Source organism: Podarcis melisellensis (assembly GCF_964234715.1).
Source record: "Podarcis melisellensis genome assembly, chromosome: 4".
Lineage (NCBI taxonomy): Eukaryota > Metazoa > Chordata > Lepidosauria > Squamata > Lacertidae > Podarcis > Podarcis melisellensis.
The window spans coordinates 11,454,994-11,480,003 of NC_138531.1; the positions used below are offsets into that span (position 1 = coordinate 11,454,994).

The 25,010-nt window shown below is 40.0% G+C and overlaps 1 protein-coding gene across 13 annotated transcripts in view; it reads right to left on the bottom strand.

The window, feature by feature from the left end:
* MYCBP2 (MYC binding protein 2) overlaps positions 1–25,010 on the bottom strand; it is a 139,336-nt gene that overhangs the window by 104,791 nt on the left and 9,535 nt on the right. For all 13 annotated transcript variants that reach the window (XM_081907260.1, XM_081907261.1, XM_081907259.1 and 10 more), the window contains exons 2-15: positions 23,444–23,519; positions 18,812–19,027; positions 18,357–18,510; positions 15,518–15,714; positions 13,611–13,853; positions 13,289–13,360; positions 11,885–11,981; positions 10,329–10,402; positions 8,158–8,296; positions 6,613–6,689; positions 5,405–5,609; positions 4,230–4,394; positions 3,631–3,789; positions 1,736–1,940 (exon numbers count right to left, since the gene is read on the bottom strand). In XM_081907260.1, coding sequence (XP_081763386.1) covers positions 1,736–1,940; positions 3,631–3,789; positions 4,230–4,394; positions 5,405–5,609; positions 6,613–6,689; positions 8,158–8,296; positions 10,329–10,402; positions 11,885–11,981; positions 13,289–13,360; positions 13,611–13,853; positions 15,518–15,714; positions 18,357–18,510; positions 18,812–19,027; positions 23,444–23,519 — 2,079 coding nt within the window. The remainder of the gene's footprint in view (positions 1–1,735; positions 1,941–3,630; positions 3,790–4,229; positions 4,395–5,404; positions 5,610–6,612; positions 6,690–8,157; positions 8,297–10,328; positions 10,403–11,884; positions 11,982–13,288; positions 13,361–13,610; positions 13,854–15,517; positions 15,715–18,356; positions 18,511–18,811; positions 19,028–23,443; positions 23,520–25,010) is intronic.

A 25,010-nucleotide genomic window follows, 5' to 3' on the forward strand; every position in this document is an offset into this window, starting at 1 on the left:
GGACCAATGCTCTGATTCTGCGTAAGGCAGCTACAATAATAATAATTTATTATTTATACCCCGCCCATCTGGCTGAGTTTCCCCAGCCACTCTGGGCGGCTTCCAATCAAGTGTTAAAAACAATCAAGTGTTAAAAACAATACATTGTTACCTCTGGTTACGTATTTAATTCATTCCGGAGGTACATTCTTAACCTGAAACTGTTCTTAACCTGAGGTTCTTAACCTTTAGCTAATGGGGCCTGCCACTGCCACCGCACGATTTCTGTTCTCATCCTGAAGCAAAGTTATTAACCCGAGGTACTATTTCTGGGTTAGCGGAATCTGTAACCTGAAGTGGCTGTAACCTGAAGCGTATGTAACCCGAGGTACCACTGTATATTAAAAACTTCCCTAAACAGGGCTGCCTTCAGATGTCTTTTAAAGATAAGATAGCTACTTATTTCCTTGACATCTGGTGGGAGGGCGTTCCACAGGACGGGCGCCACTACCAAGAAGGCCCTCTGTCTGGTTCCCTGTAACCTCACTTCTGGCAATGAGGGAACCACCAGAAGGCCCTCAGCGCTGGATCTCAGTGTCCGGGGTAAAGACCAGAGAGGCGTAGAGACTAGGTATGTGCCTAATATTCATGAAGACTCCATCACTAAGAGTCTTGATCGCTCTCCCTTCCTTACCCAGGTGATGCACAGCCAGGCAACACTACTACTGGAGGAGAGAAAGGGGAACCTTGACTGTTCTGTGCAACTACACTAGCTGGCTGTGGAAGGCTGGAGCTGCTTCGGCTATGTTGGAGGGGGCAGCAAGCGCTCCAGCCCACTCCTTCCTCTACACAGCCAGGCTCGGCTTCATGTCACCTTTCATCCTGCCCTGTTCCAGTGACCACACTCACTCACGGACAGCCAGCAGCAGGCACCGGCCAAAAGGGCAGGGAGAATCAGCAGCAGAAGCAAGCACAGGCTCACCCTGCACAATTGAATTCAGGGCACAGAAATCGAGGCAGGGGGTTGGGCAAGCAAAGTGAGCATGGAGGCAGAGCCCCCAAGTCCCTAAATATAGAGGTAATTTGTTTTTAAACAGCATAGCTCTGAAAATAAGATTCCTGAGAAAAATGGAAGATCAAAGTTATGCAAATGTGAAGGTAGCTATGTTTGGATCTATCTGCAAATATGGAAAGATTCTTTTGTTCATGGCAGCCTTTTGATTCATTCAAAGAATCCCACTGGCAGAAAGGGGGAGGTAGCAATTTTAACCAATTTTCCTGCTCCACCCACCCACGTGCTGGAGGGTCTACCAATCCTCCAGAGCAGATTCCTGGAAGATACAGTGGACTGGAGGGGGAAACCAGCAGAAGCCACACGCACCCTTTACTGAGGGAAACAAAGTCTGGATCCAAGTGAAAACAATTGCCAAGTGTGTGTTTTTGGTGAATTTTACAGGTATCTGCTGCATGTTAAAACTCAGGTCTTCCCGCTTTTCAAAATATTTGTCATCCAGCACACATATTGGCCTAACTATTAACCAGAAAACAATACATTCCAATCTCTGAAATGAACACAGCTATAAGCAATTCAGAATTTCTTCTTAGAAAACAGTATCAGATATTCTTTTTTAAAAAAAAAAAAACACCTATATGGGTATGCTTTCTTTCACAGAATAGTATGGGGGGGTTAGTCCCCTACATAAATTTACATATAAATAAAGTATTGTTCAGCTACATATTAGGCATTTTTACTTACCCTCCGGGAACCCTGTCAGGACGTCCGCTGCTAACGCAACTTGCTCCATAGCCTGTGCAGTCCCCACAAACGGTGCACACCATACATTGTTCCAGCTTCCATTTATGCATGCCTGGTGGACACATCATGGATTTCTCATCTTTTTCATCCAGCTCTTCTTCTAAATCTTCATCCATTGCTGTCGCCATGTTCTCCACTCCGAAACCTGAGAGAAAACAACCATTAACAGATCTGGCAAGTCAGCAAAGCAGTACAGAAATCACATGGGAAAACTATGTTTGGAGAGCAGTAATTTTAAGTGTGTCTATGAGGTCCAGCTAAAGCTGTAGTTAATGTAACACTCTACATTGTGTTGCCTTTGAAAAGTGATCAAAAATGTCAACTAGCGCAAAGACATGCAGCCAAATTGTTGACCAGGGCTAGGTATAGAGAGCAAGCTATCTGAAAGACCATATTCGCTCATATGAACAAGTCCAGTTTCTGAGATCTTCAGGGGAGGGTCTTCTTTCAATTCCACCACCCTCACTGGCACACTTGGTATGGGTCCGGGAAAGGGCCTTCTCAGTGGCTGCTCCCGGACTCCTTCCCTAGAGAAGTTAGACTGGCTCCTTCCTTGCGGTCCTTCTGCCGGCAGGTTAAGATCTTCTTGTTCCAATGGGCTTTGCATTTAATGAAAGGGCTGGTGCCAAACTGTTTGCATTCTAATTATCTGTAAGTTTTTAATAGATCTTTTATATTTATATATAGCTTTAATTTTATAAAAGTTTAAGTGTTTTTTATTATTGGTTTTTTGCCTCCTATATTTTTTAGCCTTTCCTATTTTATCTGTAAGACGCCTTGAATCCCTGTCAGGGAAAAAGGTGGCATATAAATAAATGAATATAAGAATAAGGATAAAGTTAAAGACTTTCCTAATGTACAATGACACAAAAAACTCAGCCATTCTAAAGCAACTATGTACTGTGGTTTGAGATGGCTGGGAAAGAGCCATGGCAAACCTCGGGCACCTGAATTCTCTTTCCCTTCCTAATCTTGGGGCATTAGAGGAGAGGAGTGAGGTTTTGGTTTCAGCTCCGAGTAACCTGCAGTTCTCCATTAAATACACACTTTGGGAGCTATGGTTTATTCTAACACTAGCCAACACTCCGAACCATGCTTTTATCCTGCTTTGTTCAGCAAACCAAAGTTTGGGTTCCTAAAGTTCATGCATAATGGAAATATGATTTAGTCAAAACTGACAACACAAGCTTTTATTCCCTAATCCCACACATGGAGGAAAGGGGAGAGAGTGTGTACAACTCATTGCAGATAGCTCCATACAATCTAAACCTAGGTTTAGTTGAAGGGTGGGAAACCTCAGACTCAGGGGCCAAATGTGGCTTTACAAACCTCTCTATCCAGCCTTTGGGATTCTCAACTGTCCCTGTTCCCTCTCATTGGGCCACATCCCACATCTGCCCTCTTTGCCTAGCTGAAAAGTGTATTTGAACTGTGGTAAGACCTCTAGTTTGCCTGACTGGAAAATAAAGGTACTGGGGGGAGGCATGCACATAGAAGCTGACACAAATGTGTAAAGTTTGGGCTCTTAAGGACTGTAACAGATGCTATCTTTACATTTTGCATACCACTGTACCGAACCTGCTCAGATTAAGGAGCATAAATAATGGAAATGATATTATAAGCAGGACAGGTATTGCATCTACTACAGGCAAGATGGAAAGAAAGCAACTGATTATTACAAAACATGAATAGCCTGAATTTTTATAAAAACAAGGGAGCATGTAGTATTGAAGAGAAATAGTATAGCAAGCATCAAAAAGTGAGATGGAAGTGATGGTGATAGAGAAAAATCGTTTCTGACAATGAAGCACCACGAGACAGAAAATAATACTGACTTTTTCCTCCCTGATTCATGGAGCCAGTGTCTCGTCCACATTGTCCTTTGTTATTCACTCCAAATGTCCAGACTTCTCCATTCTTCATCAGCACACAAGTATGAGCTTTGCCCATGGCTACCTGAGTTGCAAAGTGGCCTTTCAAATCTGTTACTAAACCTGAAAGATAAACAGACATCTGAGTGGCAAACATTCCCTTGCTGTGAAATATATCTGCACTGTAACTCAGATGTAGAAGGACAAGAAGCTATTAAGACCAAAAGCATCAGCCAGCTAATATACCCTGATTAGGCCCAATCAAGACGTCAAAGTTGGGATATACTAGCTTATTCTAATAGGCTATTTTCTTACCTATAGTTTTTGGATTCCCACCCCCAACACTGGACCAACATCTACTAATAATGTCTGTTTCTACCAAGGGGGAATAACAGCTCAACAGCACACATGCTTACACAACAATGAAAATAAAACTAATTTCACACAGCATCACAACAGAACCCCTCTGCAAGTTATTTCAACTGGACAGCTACATATATAGCACAAACTATTTCTCTTCATCAAGTCAATTGTTCTTTAAAACATCTACAATATCAACTTACTTGTGCCATCAGAGTAAATTGCGTCCTTTCCAAACATGTATAGTTCTCCATCTTTTGAAATAACCGAACTACTCCCGTTATTGCATGCAGTATATACCACAATTTTTCCTTCCATTTTGATAATCTTTTTGGGCTTATACGGCTTAGACTGCCGCCTACTTTTGGCTTAAAAAGAAGGGGAAAGTGTTACATTAGAAAATCTAAGGTTTAACATGAAGCTAAGGAAATAAATGTGTTTGTTTAACAAATGGTAATGTGATTGAAAATCTAGGCTATTTATACATACAAAAAAGGAAGATAGTGGATATCCATTATACTTCTACCTTTTGTATTTCGGCATATTCAAAATCAAAACTGAAAGAATTAGCACTGTCATCAGAAGACTATGAAGAGCTCTATGCTTTCTTCCATTTTCAGAGAGGCATGAAAAGCAGTACACATATATGAGGTTTCAAATCAACAGCATATAAACGGCTATGGTTTTGTTTTGAAAACTTCCAGGCACAAAGCAAACAATGCCATCACTGTGACCTATTAACTGCAAATCCTGTTCAAAATGTCCCAAAGCAAACATATCAAAGCAAGTCCATCCCATACACACAAATAGCATAAAAATGTACACACAACGCTGTGTTTCTAACACTATTGTAGAATACACACATAATGTCCGGCAAGGGGGGAGGGGAGATAAAAAGTTAGTCCTACCAAGAGTAGACCCACTAAAATCAAGGAACTAAATGGGTCTACTCTGAGTATGACTTTGTTGCATATATTCCAAGGACTAGGATGTGCAAGTTTATGGTGAGACTTGACGATAATTTTTAAAATGTTGCTTCCAAGTTGTATAATAAGAATCAGGAATGAAAATATATTATGCTGTTTTCTATAGAGAGCAGCACTGCTCACACAAAATGATGATCACACCACTAGATGTGTCTTCTACTTGAGCTACTTGCAGTATCATTCAGAAAATAAATTTCCACCTGATTTTTTCTTTATACACAGGAGGAACACTTCAGTGTTTGGAGAGCACAAATTGTGATATCACCCAGGTGAAAAGGGGCTATGAATCCTAACACAAAGAACCAAAAATTAAGAAAGAAAGCACTCATTCAAACTTTGGAACATCTCTCTAATGGTTGTTAATGCAGGCATCACAAACGCCCCAAACCTACTTGATTCTCCATCTTCTCCTTTACTTGCTGAGCCTGTGAAAAATATGCTTCCGTCCTCCGCAACAAGTAAAGCATGTGAGCCGTCATGCCCAACTGAGAACTGAACAATCTTTGGAGATTTGGTGATCGGCAGCTCAACCCACTTCCCTGCTGAAGGACCACCTTGTTTTATTCCAAGGCTCTGATATTTGCCAGTATAATAAATCTGAAGGGGAGGCGAGACACTAACATTAGTTCAATTATAACATTCAACCAATGTAAAAAAAGAAAGAGAAAAGCGGTTTGACAAATTTCTAAGTGGGTATGTTAATTTTACTCAAAGCCAGTTTGCAATGAATGAAGTTTTACTTACAAAACTATGAAAAACACTGAGAGCAATTGCTACACACTAATACATTACCTCATCAGGTTGCTCTTTTCTTTAAGTATATAGAGGAACTTTCACAAAGGAAACCATTGTTCTACCCGGAAACCCATCGTTCTACCTGGACACTGAGGTCCAGCACCGAGGGCCTTCTGGCGGTTCCCTCACTGCGAGAAGCCAAGTTACAGGGAACCAGGCAGAGGGCCTTCTCGGTAGTGGCACCCTCCCTGTGGAACGCCCTCCCACCAGATGTCAAAGAGAACAACTACCAGACTTTTAGAAGACATCTGAAGCAGCCCTGTTTAGGGAAGCTTTTAATGTTCGATGTATTACAGTATTTTAATATTGTTTTGGAAGCCGCCTAGAGTGGCTAGGGAAGCCCTGCCAGATGGGTGGGGTATAAATAATAATAATAATAATTATTATTATTATTATTATTATTATTATTATTATTATTATTATTATTTATTATATAAAACAATTCAGAAAAGAGTGACTCACAATCCACACAATGCCATGTAACTTTTTTGTCTTTTGGAAAATGCAGCTGGGCAGGCAGGCCACATTCTGAAGTGGAAGTCCCACATGGGGTGTATGTGGGTGTTATCTAACTACTCATCTGGTACTTTTCCCTGCTAAAAAATAACCCCTCTCCTTTTGCTAGCCTTCCTCTGCAGACTAAAGCCTGAATGTCTGGATTCAGAAAAGAAAACGCTGAAGAAAGGCTACTTACAATTCATTGAGAATCACATAGTTTGGCCCACATATAACATTGTGCCTAGCTCCCAAACAGCACTATTGCAAGCCAAGGGGAGTTGGGTTAACACAAAAGTGTTTCAAATACCTTTCCACTAGCCGTTTTCATTAGTGCAAATTCTCTTCCTGCACCTAGAACAGCTGACTCTTCATCAAACCCTGTACCTACAAACACAAAGCTGCTATTAGCTATCAATGCTTTTCAAACACAGGTGTTTTCAGTGTCAAATTCAAACATTCCATGGGTTCAGTTTTGTGCAACTGGTGTCCATTCAAATGTTCAAGTACAAACATCTTACACAAAATATTGTGTCATTTCAAACACAACTCCTGGGCAGGAAATAGTGAAACACACTCTATTACACTACGATTACAAACAAATATTACATTGGAGGATAAAAATAATTGGTTAGCTTAAAAAAAAAACCCTGACAAATAATTGAGAATTGTGGAAACAATGGTACCACTGACCCACATAGGGTAAATAATTTGTGAACCTATATAAGTGCATCAAACCTATCCCTTATTTTTTCAGCTTTAAAGTATGTTTCGCTTTTGGATGCTTCTTCATACTGAATCAAACTATATATGCTCTCTGCAATTTATTAAAACAAAAAAAAAAATTTCCTTCCAGTAGCACCTTAAAGACCAACTAAGTTAGTTCTTGGTATGAGCTTTCGTGTGCATGCACACTTCTTCAGATACACTGAAACAGAAGTTTCCAGACCCTTCTATATAGGGAGAAGGTGGGGAGGGGTATTACTCAGAAGGGTGGTGTGAATGGGTGATTGGCAGATAGCTGTGATGAGCCTGTTGACGACTCTTAACGACTGCAATAGGTCTTACAAGAAAAAGCAATGGGTGAGAAGGTGAAAAGTGGCTTTGCCACATACACCCAGACAACACCATTACTGGCCCCAACAACATCACACATACCATCTCAGGACTATTTAATTGCTCATCGTCTAACATTGTATATGCCATCAAATGCCAACAGTGTCCTTCAGCTCTCTATATTGGACAAACAGGCCAGACCTTACGCCAAAGAATAAACGGACATAAATCGGACATCAGGAATCACAAAACAGAGAAACCAGGAGAACACTTCAATCTCCCAGGACATTCTATACAAGATCTCAAAGTAGCTGTTTTACTACAAAGGAATTTCAGAAATAGACTGGAAAGAGAAGCTGCTGAATTGCAACTTATCACCAAACTTAAAACCATGGAGAAACCTGGCCTGAACAAAGACATTGGATTCTTATCTCATTATACATGACAAAGCCACTTTTCACCTTCTCACCCCTTGCTTTTTCTTGTAAGACCTATTGCAGTCATTAAGAGTCGTCAACAGGCTCATCACAGCTATCACCCATTCCCACCACCCTTCTGAGTAATACCCCTCCCCACCTTCTCACTATATAGAAGGGTCTGGTGACTTCTGTTTCAGTGTATCTGAAGAAGTGTGCATGCACACGAAAGCTCATACCAAGAACTAACTTAGTTGGTCTTTAAGGTGCTACTGGAAGGAATTTTTTTTGTTTGTTTTGACTATGGCAGACCAACACGGCTACCTATCTGTAACTGCAATTTATTAAACATGGAACAGGGAAACAGAGAAATGATTGCTTACTGATAATGTGCATGTCCTTCTCCAGATCAAATAATGAGATACCACATGCGTGTAAGCATTTTCGTGCAAGCTTAAGCTGCAGTTCTTGTTGTAGCACCGGCTCAGTACTTGTTGCAAATATTCGAACTACAAAACCATCCTGCAACGAATAACAATACAATATTCAACAATTTGAAATAATTATTGCCACAAGATAGAGCAATCTTGTTCTTCCTAGATTGTATTGTGAATCTTTAGCAACTCCTTCATTAAATAAGATATATGCAGATCTGATTAATATGAATAACGGTGCAAACGCAACAAGCAAAAGAACACACATTAGTCCATAACTTAAAGCTTTTTCCTATTTGCACATTCCTATCTCCTAACTGCCAATGCAATGTTTAACTTACACAATTTATAAGCAAAGCTCATTAAACCATATGAATATCTGCACATCAATTTTATATGCAGAGAATATTGTTATACATTTGGTTATTAAAAAAAGAAGCAACTGAAAGGTGCTGGAAATAAACAACCAGGTTTACGTTCCTACAGTCTGAAAATATATGAAGTTCCCTTTTAAATGACAAAATACTTCCAGTCCTTTGAGTATCAGTTACATTTTGGCATCTAGGTGCTCAGGAAATTAGCAAGAACTGGGAGTTTTCTGCAGCATTTCCCAAGAGTTTAACATGTTAGCTTATTTGTTAGTAAAATAAGGAATCCCACTTTTACTTGATACCTCGCAGTTCTAACACTTGCCCTTATCTGAATCCTGCAGAAAGCACAGACCAGCTGCTAACGTGACAGATGTGCTGAAATGCTATCAAAAGTATTAGGGTCTTTTACATGCTTTTCACCTACCTTCCCAGGCAAACTTCCTCCCTGCAAACAAGTGAATTGGTGTTTAGGGTATCAAACAAAATACTGGACTTCTTTTGTCATTTGTGTCTTGGAGGCAAAACAAACCTTCTTTAAGGCAAAACTATGAAAGATGCCAGAAATCCATGTTTAGGTCCCCTGACCGCTTTTTCTTTTCCTAAAAGCAGCTAGGGTAGGTGGATTTGGATTGTGCTGTGGCATAAGAGAGGTGTTCGAACATTTCACCTTGAAAGTCATTCCCATGAAGGTGTCACTAGCTGCAGAAGGGAAGGCATACAGGTAAATTTGAACCTGTATATTTCACCTTCCCAGAGGTAATAGCCGCTCTCATGAAGGAAAAGGATTGCACTCCTCACCCCACATCATCCCCAGCTCTTCAAGAAGTGTAGACAAACCCAGGTAATAAGAAGGAAAGCTGTTTTTAGAACAGCCAAATAAAAGTTTGATTTTAAATGGTTTATACTTTTAATTCCAAACTGATTCAAGGCTCTCTATCAAAGACACTGAGGTAAAGGTTTTTTCTAAGTTAAAGTACTAAAAATCTGACTTTAAGGTCTTTATTAAAAGCATTTAAAAGGATATAATTAATAATAATAATTCCTTGAATATGTTTTTAAAATGAAATAAAAAACAGATAGCCAATGAGAATGATCAAGGCACTTAGGATCCTAACATTAAAATAGCATATTTTCCATAACAGTTAAGTCAAAATAATGTAAATTAGTGTATTTGTTAGAGAAACAGGCCTTCCAATTTTATGCAAGCCGCTGCACTACTCATTTTATAACACTTGCAGCAAAATTTATTCAACAGCTGAAGATCAGAATGGTTAAGAGAGCACAACAGCCCCAAGAAGTATGATGTGGGTGGGAGAGCTAAACTATAACACCAGATGCTCAACATGGATACATGTGCCAGCGGGCAAATATTTGGCACTGAAGAATCCTTAAGACAGATGTGCAAGAAGATAAAGAATGGCTAAGTGATAACAGCAAGCAGCACCATACAAACGCAAAATAGTCAGGAGTAATCTCCAATTAAGACGAATAAGTACAAGTCAGACAACATAAAATTTGGAAGCTCCTGAAATATGCATTTAATTCATTTAAGAAGTCTAAGGGATAGCCATTCTTCCCATGCATTTCTCTTTTAAATATGCCAAGAGTATTGTGATGCATATTTTAATGGCATTAAACGTGCTAAGAATGTGCAATAACTGCAGACTTTGGAGGCCAGCATTTAGATTATTCAATAACTCATGACAAAAAGTCCTTGAAAACAAATATCAGAGGAGGTATCATACTTACGTCTCTAGAAGCTGCTATCTGATTAATATATTCTCCATCAGTGAAAAGGATGTTTTGCCCTTCAGCTTGGCAATCTGTATAGAACACAACATTATGCAATATCAAGTCACATTAAATACTTTACCCTCCAAATTTCCATAAATGATTCATTGACATAAATAACTCTACACAGACAAAAAATACATCCAAAGTAGCCTTGTCCCCATAACTGCAGCAAACACAACGTAACATCTTAAGTATTTTATTGATGTATAGAGAAGTTGCCGAAGCTTCGATATATTTTAGCACATAAATAGAATCCAGATCAATAAGCTATTCTTTTATTGCATGCTTACATGATAAACACCGCAATTACAAAAAAGAAACAAAAAGGAAACACCTACTGATCAACAAAGTAGAGTGTACATATTCAGTGACAATTATGTGCTAGTTAAAACTGACACTTTAACTATTGATAAATTAACATATCGGTAATTTAGATTCAGAACTTCATAGTTAATAGCTGTAGGAAAACAGTGGCTTATTTATGAGTCAAGATACCGTGAGCTCCTGGCACAATCATCCACTGAGGGGTTATATTCGGAGTAAGTTTGGGAGCTGCTAAGGAACGGTCTAGGCACACTTCCTTGCATCGACAGCATAGACTGTCAGGCTGCCTTCCTGGCCCTAAGGAACTACTAAGCTTTCAAACTTCGGTGCAGTAATGCCACTGGAGTGCTTTCCACTACCTGCCTCCCACAGTGGAGCCTGCTAGGCTAGGAGGCATGCCATGGGCAAGCTCTCCGAAAGCTCAGTCCTTAGTAAGAAAGGCTCTCTGCAAATGGCTACAGTACAACGCCATGCTCATCGGTGGAACTGATTTTTTAAAAAAGCAAAACAATCTTCAGCGCTGGGCCTTGCAGAGTCAATACATGCCAAAGCTACTGAACTTTGTGGTTCCAAGGTGGGACAAAGCAGCTCTGATCTTCCAGAGCCCTGAAAAGCAGCACTGGCATAACACAGAGACATAGCACAGACCTCATTCTGTCATGTAAAAGCCGCTGCTCACTGTCAGCTGCTTGCTGTGTTTCCAGGTGTTGCTGTTATCTCACAAGTTGACTGCAGAGCTGTCAGCAGCTTTGACAGCAGACTATGGTCTGCAGCAGCAGATGTGCTATTCCATGCACACTTACACTTCGAGGGAAAGTTTTGGAAAACAATCATTTGTAGAAAGTTGATACATTGGTTTTGAGAGTTTTTTTTCTTCTTTCACTGAGGAAACCCAGCAGAATGTGTTGTGAAATAATATAGCCCTGTGATGCTTAAATGCTAATGTCCGTTTAAAAGGCTCTAATTTGCCATGTTGATTCGGTCATGAATCAGGAGACAGACTCTGGTTTGGTCATTTCTGACAGTATCATGATCATTAATGTATTATATTGTTTGTCCAGAATGTGAAGCTTAAATCATAAGCAATAGGTTTATCAGTATTTTCAGTAAAATGGAACACTATAAAACATGGTCATGCACAATGTAATATTATAAGCAGTCGTAAGGGCCAATCGGCATTTCTGTACCTGGCAAAGTTACTGCACCATCTTGTTCCAAAGATTCGGGATTGATTCTTATGGCTGTCATGCTATGATTGTTCACATCTCTATATAACAAGTAACCCTACAAAGACATAATGAATAACTGTCCATTAAAGTTCCAGAACTGCGTTCACAGTAACATAAATAAATGCTATTTCATCTTTTCCTGCTTTACCTGTTTTGAAACTGACTTATCCTTTTGTGGAGGGATGTATGCACACTCATTCATGGGTATATACCACCTTTAACAGATTGCTTTGCAGTTAGTTTGAAGTTTAAGTAGTCAATCTTAAATAAGCACAATGCATCATAGGAATCACATGATGCTTGCCAACACTCCATATTGACAAGATGATGTCATTGTATTTGCAGTTCAGTGCAATACGAAGCGATAGGAAGGTAAACAGAACATTCCTATTTATACATCTATCTGGCTTAGAATGTCTTATTCCCAAGAGTAGATAATAAGCAAAAGAAACATTTGAAGAAAAATACGCTCAGTGGTCCTTCATATTCCAATAAAAACCTGTTCCCTCCCCCAAAAGATACGGAAAAACATCCAGCAGTATTATGAATTAAGGACTTAGCCTACAGACCTCATCTTCCACTGTTCCCCATGATCAAACAACAGTTCAACAAAGATACAATGTAGACCATAGAGATAAATGGACAAGAGAATGGAGGTTTTAGTCAAGATATTTGTAACTGGGGAGGGGTGGACAGTTCCAGATTGCTTCCTGTAACAATTGCAGGATGTGAGACATCTAGTGACATGCTATACAGTCATACCTCGGATTACGAACGTTGTGGGTTGTGCGTTTTTGGGTTGCGGACCGCGCCGAACCCGGAAGTACTGGAACGGGTTACTTCCGGGTTTTGGCACTCACGCATGTGCAGAAACACCAAATCGCGTCATGCACACATGCAGACGTGGCACTTCAGGCTGCGAATGCTGTGGGTTGCGAACGTGCCTCCCGCACAGATCACATTCGCAACCCGAGGTATGACTGTACATACTTTCACTATGCCATAGCAAAAATTAGGAACAAGTAGGAAAAGTACATTTTGCCACCCAGCTCAATTGTTGTCAAGCCATGTGCTTAGATACCTTTTATGGCCATTTTAAAAGTGAACTTTGTCCCACCTCAAGTCCTGTACAATATTTTTGGGAATCAAAAATTGAATATATTCCTATTTTACATTAGCCCCATGTACATTTTAAAGTTTAATTTTATATTTTAGAATTATAAGCTCAAATTATATTACTTTCTTTCCATTTACACCAATGGATTTATAATGAATTATACAATGTTTGGTCCAATTTCGCGTACATTATAGCTCATTCAATTTAATATTAATTTCTTGTATTTGACTTCAAATTCCACCTACCTGAGCATAACCCAACCAAGACTTCTTCTCTCTTCTATTTTTGATGCGAGATGTAGAGTTGTATATATGACCCTGCAATTTAATACAATTATTGAAGCGGCCATCTATAAAGCAGTCATACAAAAAAAGCAACTTTTCAAAAACGAGTTGGTAAACTGTGGACAATTCTTTGTCCTATGAACCTTCATGTCCAGATGTTCAATACATCTGGGCTCCTTTGGGAGGAAGGGCAGGATATAAATTTAATGAAATAAATAGAAATGAGTTTTACTCATTTAAAAACAGATTCATGAAAATTGTTCAAGCTCAAAATGTAAATTACCCTGACTGTCCCACTGTAGCCAGAGCCGATTTTGTACAGTCCATCTTTGCATAATAAATACAAAAAGTAACCATCACTCTGAAGGAGACACTGGTCATCTTCATCTACAGAGATTTCCTTTAAAGACCACTTGTGCATCAGGGCAGCTTTCTTAATCCCATTGCTAAACCAATCTTGGATTTGTATTTTGCCCACCAAAACAGCTTGTACACTTCTCTGGAGGGAATTCAATATAGTTGGCACCTAAACAGGGGAAAAGATAATCACTGTCACTTACTAGAAAACTTTAAATCACCAATCCTAAAAATGGAAAACAACAACATAGTGCAGCTACCTGAAAGTTAATACTAAATGATATAGACTAAGTGATAGTTCATTCAACACCTAACCTACCTTATGGAAAAGGATTTTGCCTAGCATCAGGGAAAGTTGTTCCAAGTGGCAACGAGTTAGTCAGTAGCCTGTACTGCAAATGACTACTTATTTTTCTCTATAAGCGGTTGTCTTTCATGAGAATGAACGCTGGCTTGGATCCAAAGGCGTCTTGTGTGAGCCAAAGGGCACTTCCGCTTACAGAAGGCCATCTCATCGAATACTTCCAATTTCTCTAACCTGCTGCAGTCCCCCATACCCCTTCTATATAGTCCCTCAGTGGCTCGTGTGGGAAGGATTCAAGGAGCTGGAGTGAAGCCAGGAAACCCTCACTGAATGAGAAGACACTGTTCACTCTTCTCTGGATCTAACCCATAAGACACACACACGTTATTCCTCCCTTTCACAAAGTTATTTACATTCAAATCTTCAATGTGTTTCACTTGAAAGTTCCACACAGTTTGAGGGTAATTTCATTCCTGTTAATTATGCTTAAGGTCAAGGAGAGGTGCCTAGCTGGAAAATAGAGGTATTTATCTTATGGTGCTCTTTAGTAGTTGTATATTTTAGCTATGATACTTTATTTCAGTCTTCGTCAACTGCCTTTAGAACATTCTGCAACACGGAAGGCAGGAAAAACTGTCTATGATAAAGAAACAAAAATGCAAGTTCTCAGAAACCTTTACAATCTGAAAGCTTCAAAGAGCAGCTCCAGATTTTATAAGCAGAAGTGAGAAAGAGATGCACACGTAAATGGCACTTCTGCTTTTTCTGATAACTAAATAAGGAATACATAATGGGAGATAGGAACAAGCTTCAGGTGGGTCATAGCCTGAACCTCCTGCTTATGTAATTTCTCCCGTGGCTGTAACAAGAAAAGGGTAAAAGCAAAAGCACAAAACATCTACTAGTGAGCATCTCTCACCGTGCCTAAGGTTGCTCTGAGAATTTCAAGAATGCGGGTTTCCAGAAAACTAAAGCCTGAAATGGCGAGGTCAAACAAGGAAGCAAATACTTAGAAGCCCATATTTATTACAGCTAGGATCCAAAGGGATGCTCAGTCAGAGGTTTTTTATTTTTTTCCCTTTGAGTGGCAGACCCACCATTCCACAAGCCACTTTTCAAACCTTGGTTTGCTTTCCAAAAACAGAAATACAAAGCTTCCTTGGACAACTGGAACCAATTGTCTTTTTCTCTGGATCCAGTGCAATGCATTTCAACTAAAGACTTATATTACAATTCCTTAAGGAAAGGTTTCAGCTTTTCACTCCAAACACATTTCAGAATAACATGACAAATACTTGTCAAACATACGGCATGTGCTGCATCCATGAAAAGGGCAAGCTCTATTAGGCTAATTGCAGTGAACTCTACTACCACCTGTGGCCTGTTGTCTCAAAATATTTCTAATGCAATTCTTAGCACTCAAGCTGGCCATCTCTGATTTGGGAAACATCAGGCAATTTATTGGGATCAGAGACAGATACAGATGCATGCCATCAGCCAACACAATAATCCAAATTTTGATCAAAGACCTGGATAGTTTGACAAGCGTGGCTCCCATTGTTGGTAAGGATAGCGGAGATTGCCTGAAGCGTTCGTCCCGTTTCTCCCCATGCAGCTACAAGACTGAAGAGGCAAGCGCATGAAAGTGCTGTCAAAGACTGACCAGTACTGTCATTCATTCCAGTACTCCGAACAGTGATTTCTAGAAGAAGCTGGAACAGAGACTCTAAAGATAGAACAAAGAGTTATTTACACAAAAGCAGAGTCATCACAAACAATAACTAATACCGATTCAAGAAGTACTGTTATGATAACCTGCCATTAGTAATCCATGCTCTTGTGAACTTCTGTTTAGTATTGTATGATGCTATATTGCTCACAATAATCCAGTCTTAAAGAATCTGCACTGACTGTTCACTACAGGGCCCAATTCAATGTATTGGCAATCATTTATAAAGCCCTGAACAGCTTGGAGACCAAACATCTGCAGGAACACGTCCTCCATTGCAACACAATCCTTAAGATCAAATGGTCCCCATTAGGATTTGGGAGGAAGAGACACATAAAAGGGCCGGCTCTTGTTTTCTGGGGCCCTGATTCTAGAATCATCTTCCCTTAGAGGTACACCTGTCAGCCTCGTTGTTGTCCTTCGGATGTCAATTCAAGATATTTATATCTTCCCATACTTTTGTAGTTTGATTAATCCCTTTAAACCATGATCTATGTTTTAGGATGTAATTAGGTGATATCACCATTGATGTCTTCTATTAATTTATGAGCAGAGGGCGATGTTTATGCTACAAATTTGTTGTAAGGTATGATGTTGGTCTTTTGTTTTTGTTTTGCTTTGGTTCTTGTCTTTTTTTTGTAAGTTTTGGCGGTTTTAAATTTGGAGGTTCAAGTACATTATGGTGGTGTGATGGGCCAATGGCCGTAATAAAGATCAATCAATTTGTAGTTTGACCATGGGATGTTTAATCCTCAGCAACAATATTTGAATCAGTGTTTTAATGAGTTATTAATATTACTTTTTAGTAATGTGCTTTTACTGCTTGTGTTATGAATTTTGTACGTTTGTTGCGCATCAACCTACGTTCCTTCGGGGGAAGGGTGATTTATAAATACAGTTAATAAAATAGACAAGTAAATAAATAAGTAGCAATTAATGCCTTGCAAGATAGGAGCTTTATTGGAAAAGTGAAAGAGCAACGATGCTGATGATTGCCCTGGATCCTTAAAAAAATTAACACTGCTCACTGAAATTATTTTTAAATAAATTGGAATCCATGCAGCATCAGAAAGAACTCAGATCCTCAACTGTTCAACCCAAAGTCTGGAGAATACTCAATGGTTAAAGGATATGCAAGACACATAATACTGTGTTCAATGTCACTGACATACATCTATCTGACAAGAGGTTTTCTGCCTTTCAAGCAGAAAGGCACTGCTTTCTCAGTTTACAGCAGAATGCTTGAAAAGAGTCATCCAATCACTCAAAACATGTTGCCTTGCTACTTTGGCTGTGGAGAATGAAACTTGTAATACAGTAATACCTCCGCGAAGTCCGCCTTGTCTAGCATCCATTCCGGCGAATGTCCACTGCAAACCTGGAAGTACTGGAACGGGTTACTTCCGGATTTGCAGCTTGCGCATGTGCAGAAGCGCTAAATCGTGCTTCGTGCATGCACAGAAGCGCAAACCGCTCCGCACATGAGCAGACACGGCACTTTGCCCTGTGTCCTTTTCGGCTAGCAGCCAGGGTTCCGAAACAGATCCCGGCTGCAAAATGAGGTACAACTGTAACAGATACTATAACAGATTTGTTGCTATAGCATGTAAGAGTCCATGTTTTATATATTTCAGCATGTAAATTTGTGTCCCATGCCCCAAATGAAATAAATAAACATTAGCCCTATTTCTATCATGCAATGAGAACAGAAGGAGATAGACAGAGAGAAAGAGAGAAAGAGAGAAAGAGAGAAAGAGAGAAAGAGAGAGAGAGAGAGAGAGAGAGAGAGAGAGAACTGGTTAAAGAAAGGGTTGTGAGTTCAAGTCCCATGCTAGTAGATGACCCTTTCCAACTCTACAATTCTATTATTCTAAGTCATTCTGCTCACACAATGACTTTGCTGGATTCAACCCAGAAACAATTATCAGTGACCACTACGTGGGTGATGTGGTGTAAAACTGGCTCAAATGCCCTTCTATTGAAGCAGTTTGGCATTAGGTTTTCTCCCTCCACCCTTCCCTCTCCAGCATGAAACACTCATAAAGCTAAAATAGGTTTAAAATTGTTTCAAATGTAATGAAGATCACACTGGTCTACTTGTATATACATGGCAAAGTGAATAAATTTTAATGCGGTTGCTGAATTATCTTTAAAAGCAGTTGCTCATAACGCTGCAAACCAATTTTTTACACCTCATACAATTAGCAATGTTAAAAATCAGTTTCTGTTAATTTACCCTTATGTTACCCATTTATTCTGCAAATACATTTGGAGAAAATCTTAGAAGAACAAAGGCAATACGATTGCCAGAAGAAAACTCTGAAAACATCCATAATCACGCAGGACTACACTGCTGTTGTAATCTCCTTTTACGATTCTGAATCATTTTACCTGTTTTTCTTTTTCCTCTTTAGCTGTTATTCTTACTTGTATTTTTAATTGTTTGCACTGGGTTATAAGCAGCTTTGATCATTTTAAGGAAAGGAAGGCTAAAAAATATTTCAAATAAAAGAACTATACAAATACTCCCTATGAGCTACCAGACATACATCCCATAAATTGTGATTTAAAGATTTATCAATATTTCCCTGTTACTGTTTGGTTTGAAAAATTAGAAGTTAAATTGCAGGAAACATTACCTAGAACTTCAGGAGGTTCTGACTGCAGACCTTCTGGTTGCTGGCCTTGAAGAACATTCAGAAGGGCCTGCAGACTTCTCAAACAGAGAGATGGGTGAGAAAACCTTGTCTCCTTGATAAGTTCAAACACTTCACAGAGTCCAACTTCAATTATCTAAAACACAACACAGTAAGTCCCGTTACAGTGAGATGCTTTGAGTTCTGTACTACAGAACATGTCGAAGACTATTATTATGCCTTTTACGTGAGAGCTTGACGCAGTGGCGTAGCATGGGGGGTGCAGGGGGGGCGGCCGCATCGGGCGCAACATCTGGAGGTTAGGGTTAGGGGGCACAAATCCACAGGTTAGGGAGCGCAAATCCATGGGTTAGGGGGGTGCAAATTACTTGCCTTGCCCCGGGTGCTGACAACCCACGCTACGCCACTGGCTTGACGTGGTCAGCAGGGTTACTTGCCTTTGGAAGCTTGATAGGCGGCTCCTTAGCCTCCTCCTCTTCCTCACTGTCTGAATCACCACTCTGCACCATGTTTTTTGAAGCCAAGGCTACAGAGGTCTCCCTTTTTTGCCACTCCAGAACACAATGCCGCACATTGCAGTAGACGTTGAAAGCTGAAGGGTTGCTGTGAAGCTTGATGTCTGGTATGGTTACCATACTATCCAGGTTTTCACTCTGATTAAAAAAAGAAAGACATTTTCTTGCAGTCAACAGGTCAGCAAAATCTTCATGTTGTATTAGAGAGGCATTCATCAAAACCACATTCTTTTGACAAGTCCCCTAGATTTGCTAAAGGGGTAGAGAGTTATCCTTTTTACTCAAAGGAAAGCAAAAAAATGAAGAAGAAGAAAAGGAGAGAACAAGGATGATCCATTTAAAAACTGAGAATCACAATGGGAAAGCCCAGCCAGATGAGTGGGGTATAAATAAATAAATTGTTGTTGTTGTTGTTGTTGTACCAAAATCATGAATGTAAATGGGGGATTTCTTAATCAAATATTGTTGCACTATATCTTCTCGTGGTAGAAGCATGAGACAAATCACAATTGAGAGAACTTTTCTTCCTTCTTATTTAGCCTCCCTGCAGGAATTACCTATAAATTAACTGATGCAAGGATGCCAAACTGTAACACAGTATGAGTTCACTCATTAAGCGGATTTCACAGCTGATTTCTCCAGGGGCATGGCACCAAAAAGACTTGTGTCAAACAGCTGCAGCAGTTTTTAATTAAGGACAGAAAGGATGCCCACCTGCTATTGCAGCCCACAGTATCCCCTTTCCCATCACCTCCCACTGCCGTCATGGAGTTTGCAACTGGTAAAGGTGCATTGTCTTCAAATAGCAAAAGGTTTCACACGTTACAATATTTGCCGCAGCTCAAGTGATGGCACAGGTGCTGTTTGCTGCAGTAAATGTATGAAGGGTACATGAAGGGCAGGTGCAGATCCTAAATACTCTGAGGCATGTGCCAAGGAGCACCACTTGGCTGCCACTTCCTGGCATGCGTCCACTGTGTGCATCGGATGAGTGGCTACCCTTTGTATCTTAACATGTTGCTTTTTTCTGGAAAAATACTGAGCCGGTGTAACATACAGTGGTTACAGATGCTTCAGGTTACAGACGCTTCAGGTTACAGACTCTGCTACCCCAGAAATAGTACCTTGGGTTAAGAACTTTGCTTCAGGATGAGAACAGAAATTGTGCTCCGGCAGCGCGGCGGCAGCGGGAAGCCCCATTAGCTAAAGTGGAGCATCAGGTTAAGAACAGTTTCAGGTTAAGAACGGACCTCCAGAACTAATTAGGTACTTAATCAGAGGTACCCCTGTAGTGGCAAAGAGGCTGAGCTACAAATTCGGAAGTCCTTGGTTCCAATCTCATTTTTGCCATGACCCTTGGCAAGGAGAGTGCAGGGACGGGTAGGTCAGAGTAGAGAGGTGTGATTTTTCTGGTCCCCACCCCGGGGACAACCTGACCAACCCCAGCATATGTTCCTGATAGGAAGGAGAAGAATCAAGAGAAAGAGAAGAGGCATCCAAGTCTCCCTGTGCCTTGTCCATCAATGGTACCAAAAAGTATCATTAATCTATCCCAGCACTCAGAAGACCTGCTGTCTAGGGGTAAGGTGGGGGGAATGCCCTGGAAGAATGCAGGTGTTGAGCCATGTGACAATAAATGCATGTTTCACTCTCTCAGGATTAAGGCTTAGAAATACAGATAATTTGTTCTGGAGGTCCATTCTTAAGCTGAAACTGTTCTTAACCTAAGGTACCGCTTTAGCTAATGGGGCCTCCCGCTGCTGCTGCACAATTTCTATTCTCATCCTGAAGCAAAGTTCTTAACCTGAAGCACTATTTCTGGGTTAGCAGAGTCTGTAACGTGAAGCATATGTAACCCGAGGTACCACTGTATGATCATTACAAGCAATGGTCAAAAGGGTGAAACTTTCTAGACACTTTTTCAAACAAAATTGGGTGGGGGGACACATGCAATGATGAAACAGAGCAGCAAAATTTTAAGCTGTGGAAAAAGCTATTCAATTTTAATTTAGGTATATGGTTTTCAGAGGAAGGGGAAACCATGGAATTTACATCAGAACACCTTTACAGTGGTACCTCAGGTTACATACGCTTCAGGTTACATACGCTTCAGGTTACAGACTCTGCTACCCCAGAAATAGTACCTCGGGTTAAGAACTTTGCTTCAGGATGAGAACAGAAATCGTGCTCCGGCAGCGCGACGGCAGCGGGAAGCCCCACTAAGCTAAAGTGGTTCTTCAGGTTAAGAACAGTTTCCTGTTAAGAACGGACCTCCAGAACGAATTAAGTACTTAACCCGAGGTACCCCTGTATGCTAGTACCGAACTCACTGAAGTTTTCATTGTTAGGGTACATTTGATTTTACCACTACACTCCACACAGCCTGAAGTGACAACAAGAAAAATATCTGTTCTACTTGCAAATGTTTGACTGCAACAACTCCCATTCGTGCTTTTGTAACCTGAATTCTAGTCTAATATACTTTTTGCACTTGATAATTGTTTGAAGGTTTAGCTGGTACAGATTATAGCAACAAGTCTCTTAGAGGAGGGGGAAGACAGATAGCAAATTACACTAGTGCTGGGCACAGGTAAAGGTGGCAATATCAATCTATAATTTAAAAATCCTAAGAAGCTTGGACTTTAAAGACACCTCCTCTAAAATTCCATCACAAGTCTTCAGTTAAATGCAGCCTTCATATTCTCTGTTTGCTAATTACATCCCATTATGTCACAAAAAGAGGAGTCCTGGGTTGCTGCTCAGGTATCATAAACTCCCTTTCCTTAAAGGCTTTTCAAGGCCTAACCTTGCACATTTTTCAGCAAGATCTTGTGAACAGATAGATTCTGAGCATTTGTTCATTTTAAGATGCGAAATAAATATCATATAGCTACAATTTTTCAGCTGATTGCATCCAACGGTATCCCTGAAGAAGCTTCTATCAGCATAATGGAGAGGAAAAAAGATTTACTGATTCCCCATCTCTACTGCAGCCTCTCTCCCCATGTGAGGTGGGGAAAGTCTGCCTGACCCTCTGGAGCAGATTGAGAGGGCACAGGCTGCTGGTGGTGGGAGGGGGAATCAGCCAAAGTTACCTTCCTCTGTTATCCACTGGCGGAAATCTGTGCTGGGGATGGTCAATATATCTTTTAAAACCAACTCTCTAGAACAAATATCGTTCATTTGTAGCATGAGGATACATGCCTTTTGGGGATGTGGGTGGCGCTGTGGGTGAAACCACAGAACTTAGGGCTTGCTGATCAGAAGGTCAGCGGTTCGAATCTCCGCAACGGGGTGAGCTCCCATTATTCGGTCCCTGCTCCTGCCAACCTAGCAGTTTGAAAGCACGGCAAAGTGCAAGTAGATAAATAGGTCCCGCTCTGGCGGGAAGGTAAACGGCATTTCCGTGCACTGCTCTGGTTCGCCAGAAGTGGCTTAGTCATGCTGGCTACATGACCCAGACTGTCATGCAGACAAAGGTCAGCTCCCTCAACCAGTAAAGCGAGATGAGCGGCACAACCCCAGAGTCGTCCGTGACTGGACCTAATGGTCAGGGATCTCTTTACCTTTACATGCCTTTTAAAATGCTCATTTCTGAAGTGAAGGCGAAAGCACAGACTAAAGCTAACTAGACGACACCTGTAAGTCCTTCACTGTGGCCAGAAACCATACAGAATGAACTTGTGTGCAAACAGATGTGAAATATTTTCTTCTGGTGGCAGCACTTTGTGCCTCATTGGGAACCCCTCTGGAGTGTTCTGTGATGTGTGGTAGCTGTTTGAAAGAGTACAGGTGGCTCTGCACCTGGACACTGGGAGATGAAACACCTTGTGTGCAAACAAAACACCTTTAGCTACACTTTCAACACTCTCATATGTTATCTCCAACAGACACCATTTAGACATAATTGCAAAGACTTCCTGTTTGAGATTGTTTTGGTGACCAAAGCTGAAGAGAGGGTATTAGAGTGGGTGTTTAATCTTGCTGGATTGTGTGAGTTTTAATCACATTATGTCATTTGTTTAAGCATTTATACCCTGCTTTACACTGTATACATAATCTCCAAGCAGCCTTCAACAAATATACAATATACACATTTTAAAACAGATTAAAACATTAAAAATAAAAACATTAGGATAGTGTCACTGTGCAAAGGCCTCCTGAAATAAAACTAGCCTAGCATATGAAATCTAGCAGGGACAGTGCCTCCCTGTTCTCTACACCACTTTAGGATTTCTGAACATTTTAAAACAGGTCGCAAATGACAGAGTGAAATAAAAAGCTAAAAAGAGTAACCTTGAAAAAAATAAAACACTAAAACCAAGGAACAGAAAACTGCATAATGAAATGCTCAAATCACCCCATTGTTGGGGAATCCTAATACAGTAAATGGATTATAACTTAAATATGCCCAGTACTGAACCTCTTGAGTTTCTTCAAGCTATACAGTTAACACAGGTATTATTTTTCCTCTTTATTTAAGTTTACTCCAATTTGCAGACTTTTATTCCAAGTTGAAATAGTCAATTACAATATGAGAAGAATATGATTTACCTTGTTCCGTGCTCTTATTTTCAATTTACTCTTCTGCTTTCTTTTTAGTTTCTTCTTACTTAAAAGCTTTTTACACCTATATAAAAAACAAACAGTTTTTGTTTTAATTTTTTAAAAATCATAATACACCAGCAAATTAGGTTTACTGTTCAGTCCTCAGAAATGTTTCAATGGATTTTACTTCAACATGTGTGTAAAGGATTGCATCCTACTGCTCCACACAAAGCAGAAACAAAAGCTAAACTGTATCATCAAATGCCATCTTTCAACATCAACATCAGTCTCCTGCAAAGACATCAAACTACAATGGTCCATTTAACATGCAAATTAATCCCACAACCTCAAGGTATGAAGTCTTCATCAGGAAACTTGATCCAGTATTTTATTACTCCTTCATTCTATTACAAATGGGGTCAGATGACTGAAAAGATAACTTAAGAGAAAATCTTTAACTATTTATAGGTTCCATTCCCACAGAATATCTGTTTGTGTATTACATAGTAATAGATGTGCTGCAATCTATTGTATAATGGATATAAAACACATAAAATTTAATTGGCTTATCTGAGCAACAGAAAACTGATTTCAGTCCAAATAGAAAAGCTGGTATTCATAATTCATTTTTTCATTTGGATCATTTTATGATCTGAATCTCATTCTAGTACAGTGTTAGAAACTTGAGGTATGAAATCTAGGCACTCAATGGCACCTTAAACCTAGGTTATGGGCACAACAATGGAATGGCTAGATGCACTTTTTTATAACAAGAATAAAAGCTGAAAATGAATGAACTGCAGCTAAAATATAATGTTCATTTTCCACATTGTCTAGTCCTTCCCCTGCCCACCCCCCTAATATTCTTGAGAAGGTCTCTTCTCCAGTCTTCAGAGAGTAGCTGGAAGTGTGGAATTTTTAAAAAAGATTGATTTCATGATATAGCCAATTTTCATAGTTTTAAATACCCCAAAACTGAAAAAGTCTGCACTTTTGGGGGGGGGGACCCTGTAATAACCAATATTATTTTAGATTTTAAGATGAACTTTGTTTCATTAATTTTTTCTTTTACAGCTATGGATTGTAGGAAAGTTGTATCCAGTAGCCATTTTTCCCCCACGATGTCCAAAAAAAGTAAAATTTTGTTACAAGACATAAGAGACCCATAAATTTTATTCTTTGTTAAGAAAGAGCATGTCTTTGCAATCATTTTCACCATCAAAAACTTTTGAATGCATCATGCCCTGACACTGAAAATTTAGGTTTTCTAAACCTAGTTCTTCTACCAAAAAAGCTACATTTATACATTTTTTAGGCATTTACAGAATCTTTTGAGTGTGGGTGTATTTTTTCCTGAAATCCTCATCATGTTATTGATCTCTATGAAAAATTTCAAAGTTGCTCTGCCCCAGTTTCTGCCTGTTGCTCTGCCCCAGTTTCTGCGAACCTAGCGCTTCAAAAGCACACCAGTGCAAGTAGATAAATAGGTACCACTGCAGTGGGAAGGTAAAAGGCGTTTCCATGCTTTCTGGCTTCTGTCACGCTGAGCCAGAACCAGTTTAGTCATGCTGGC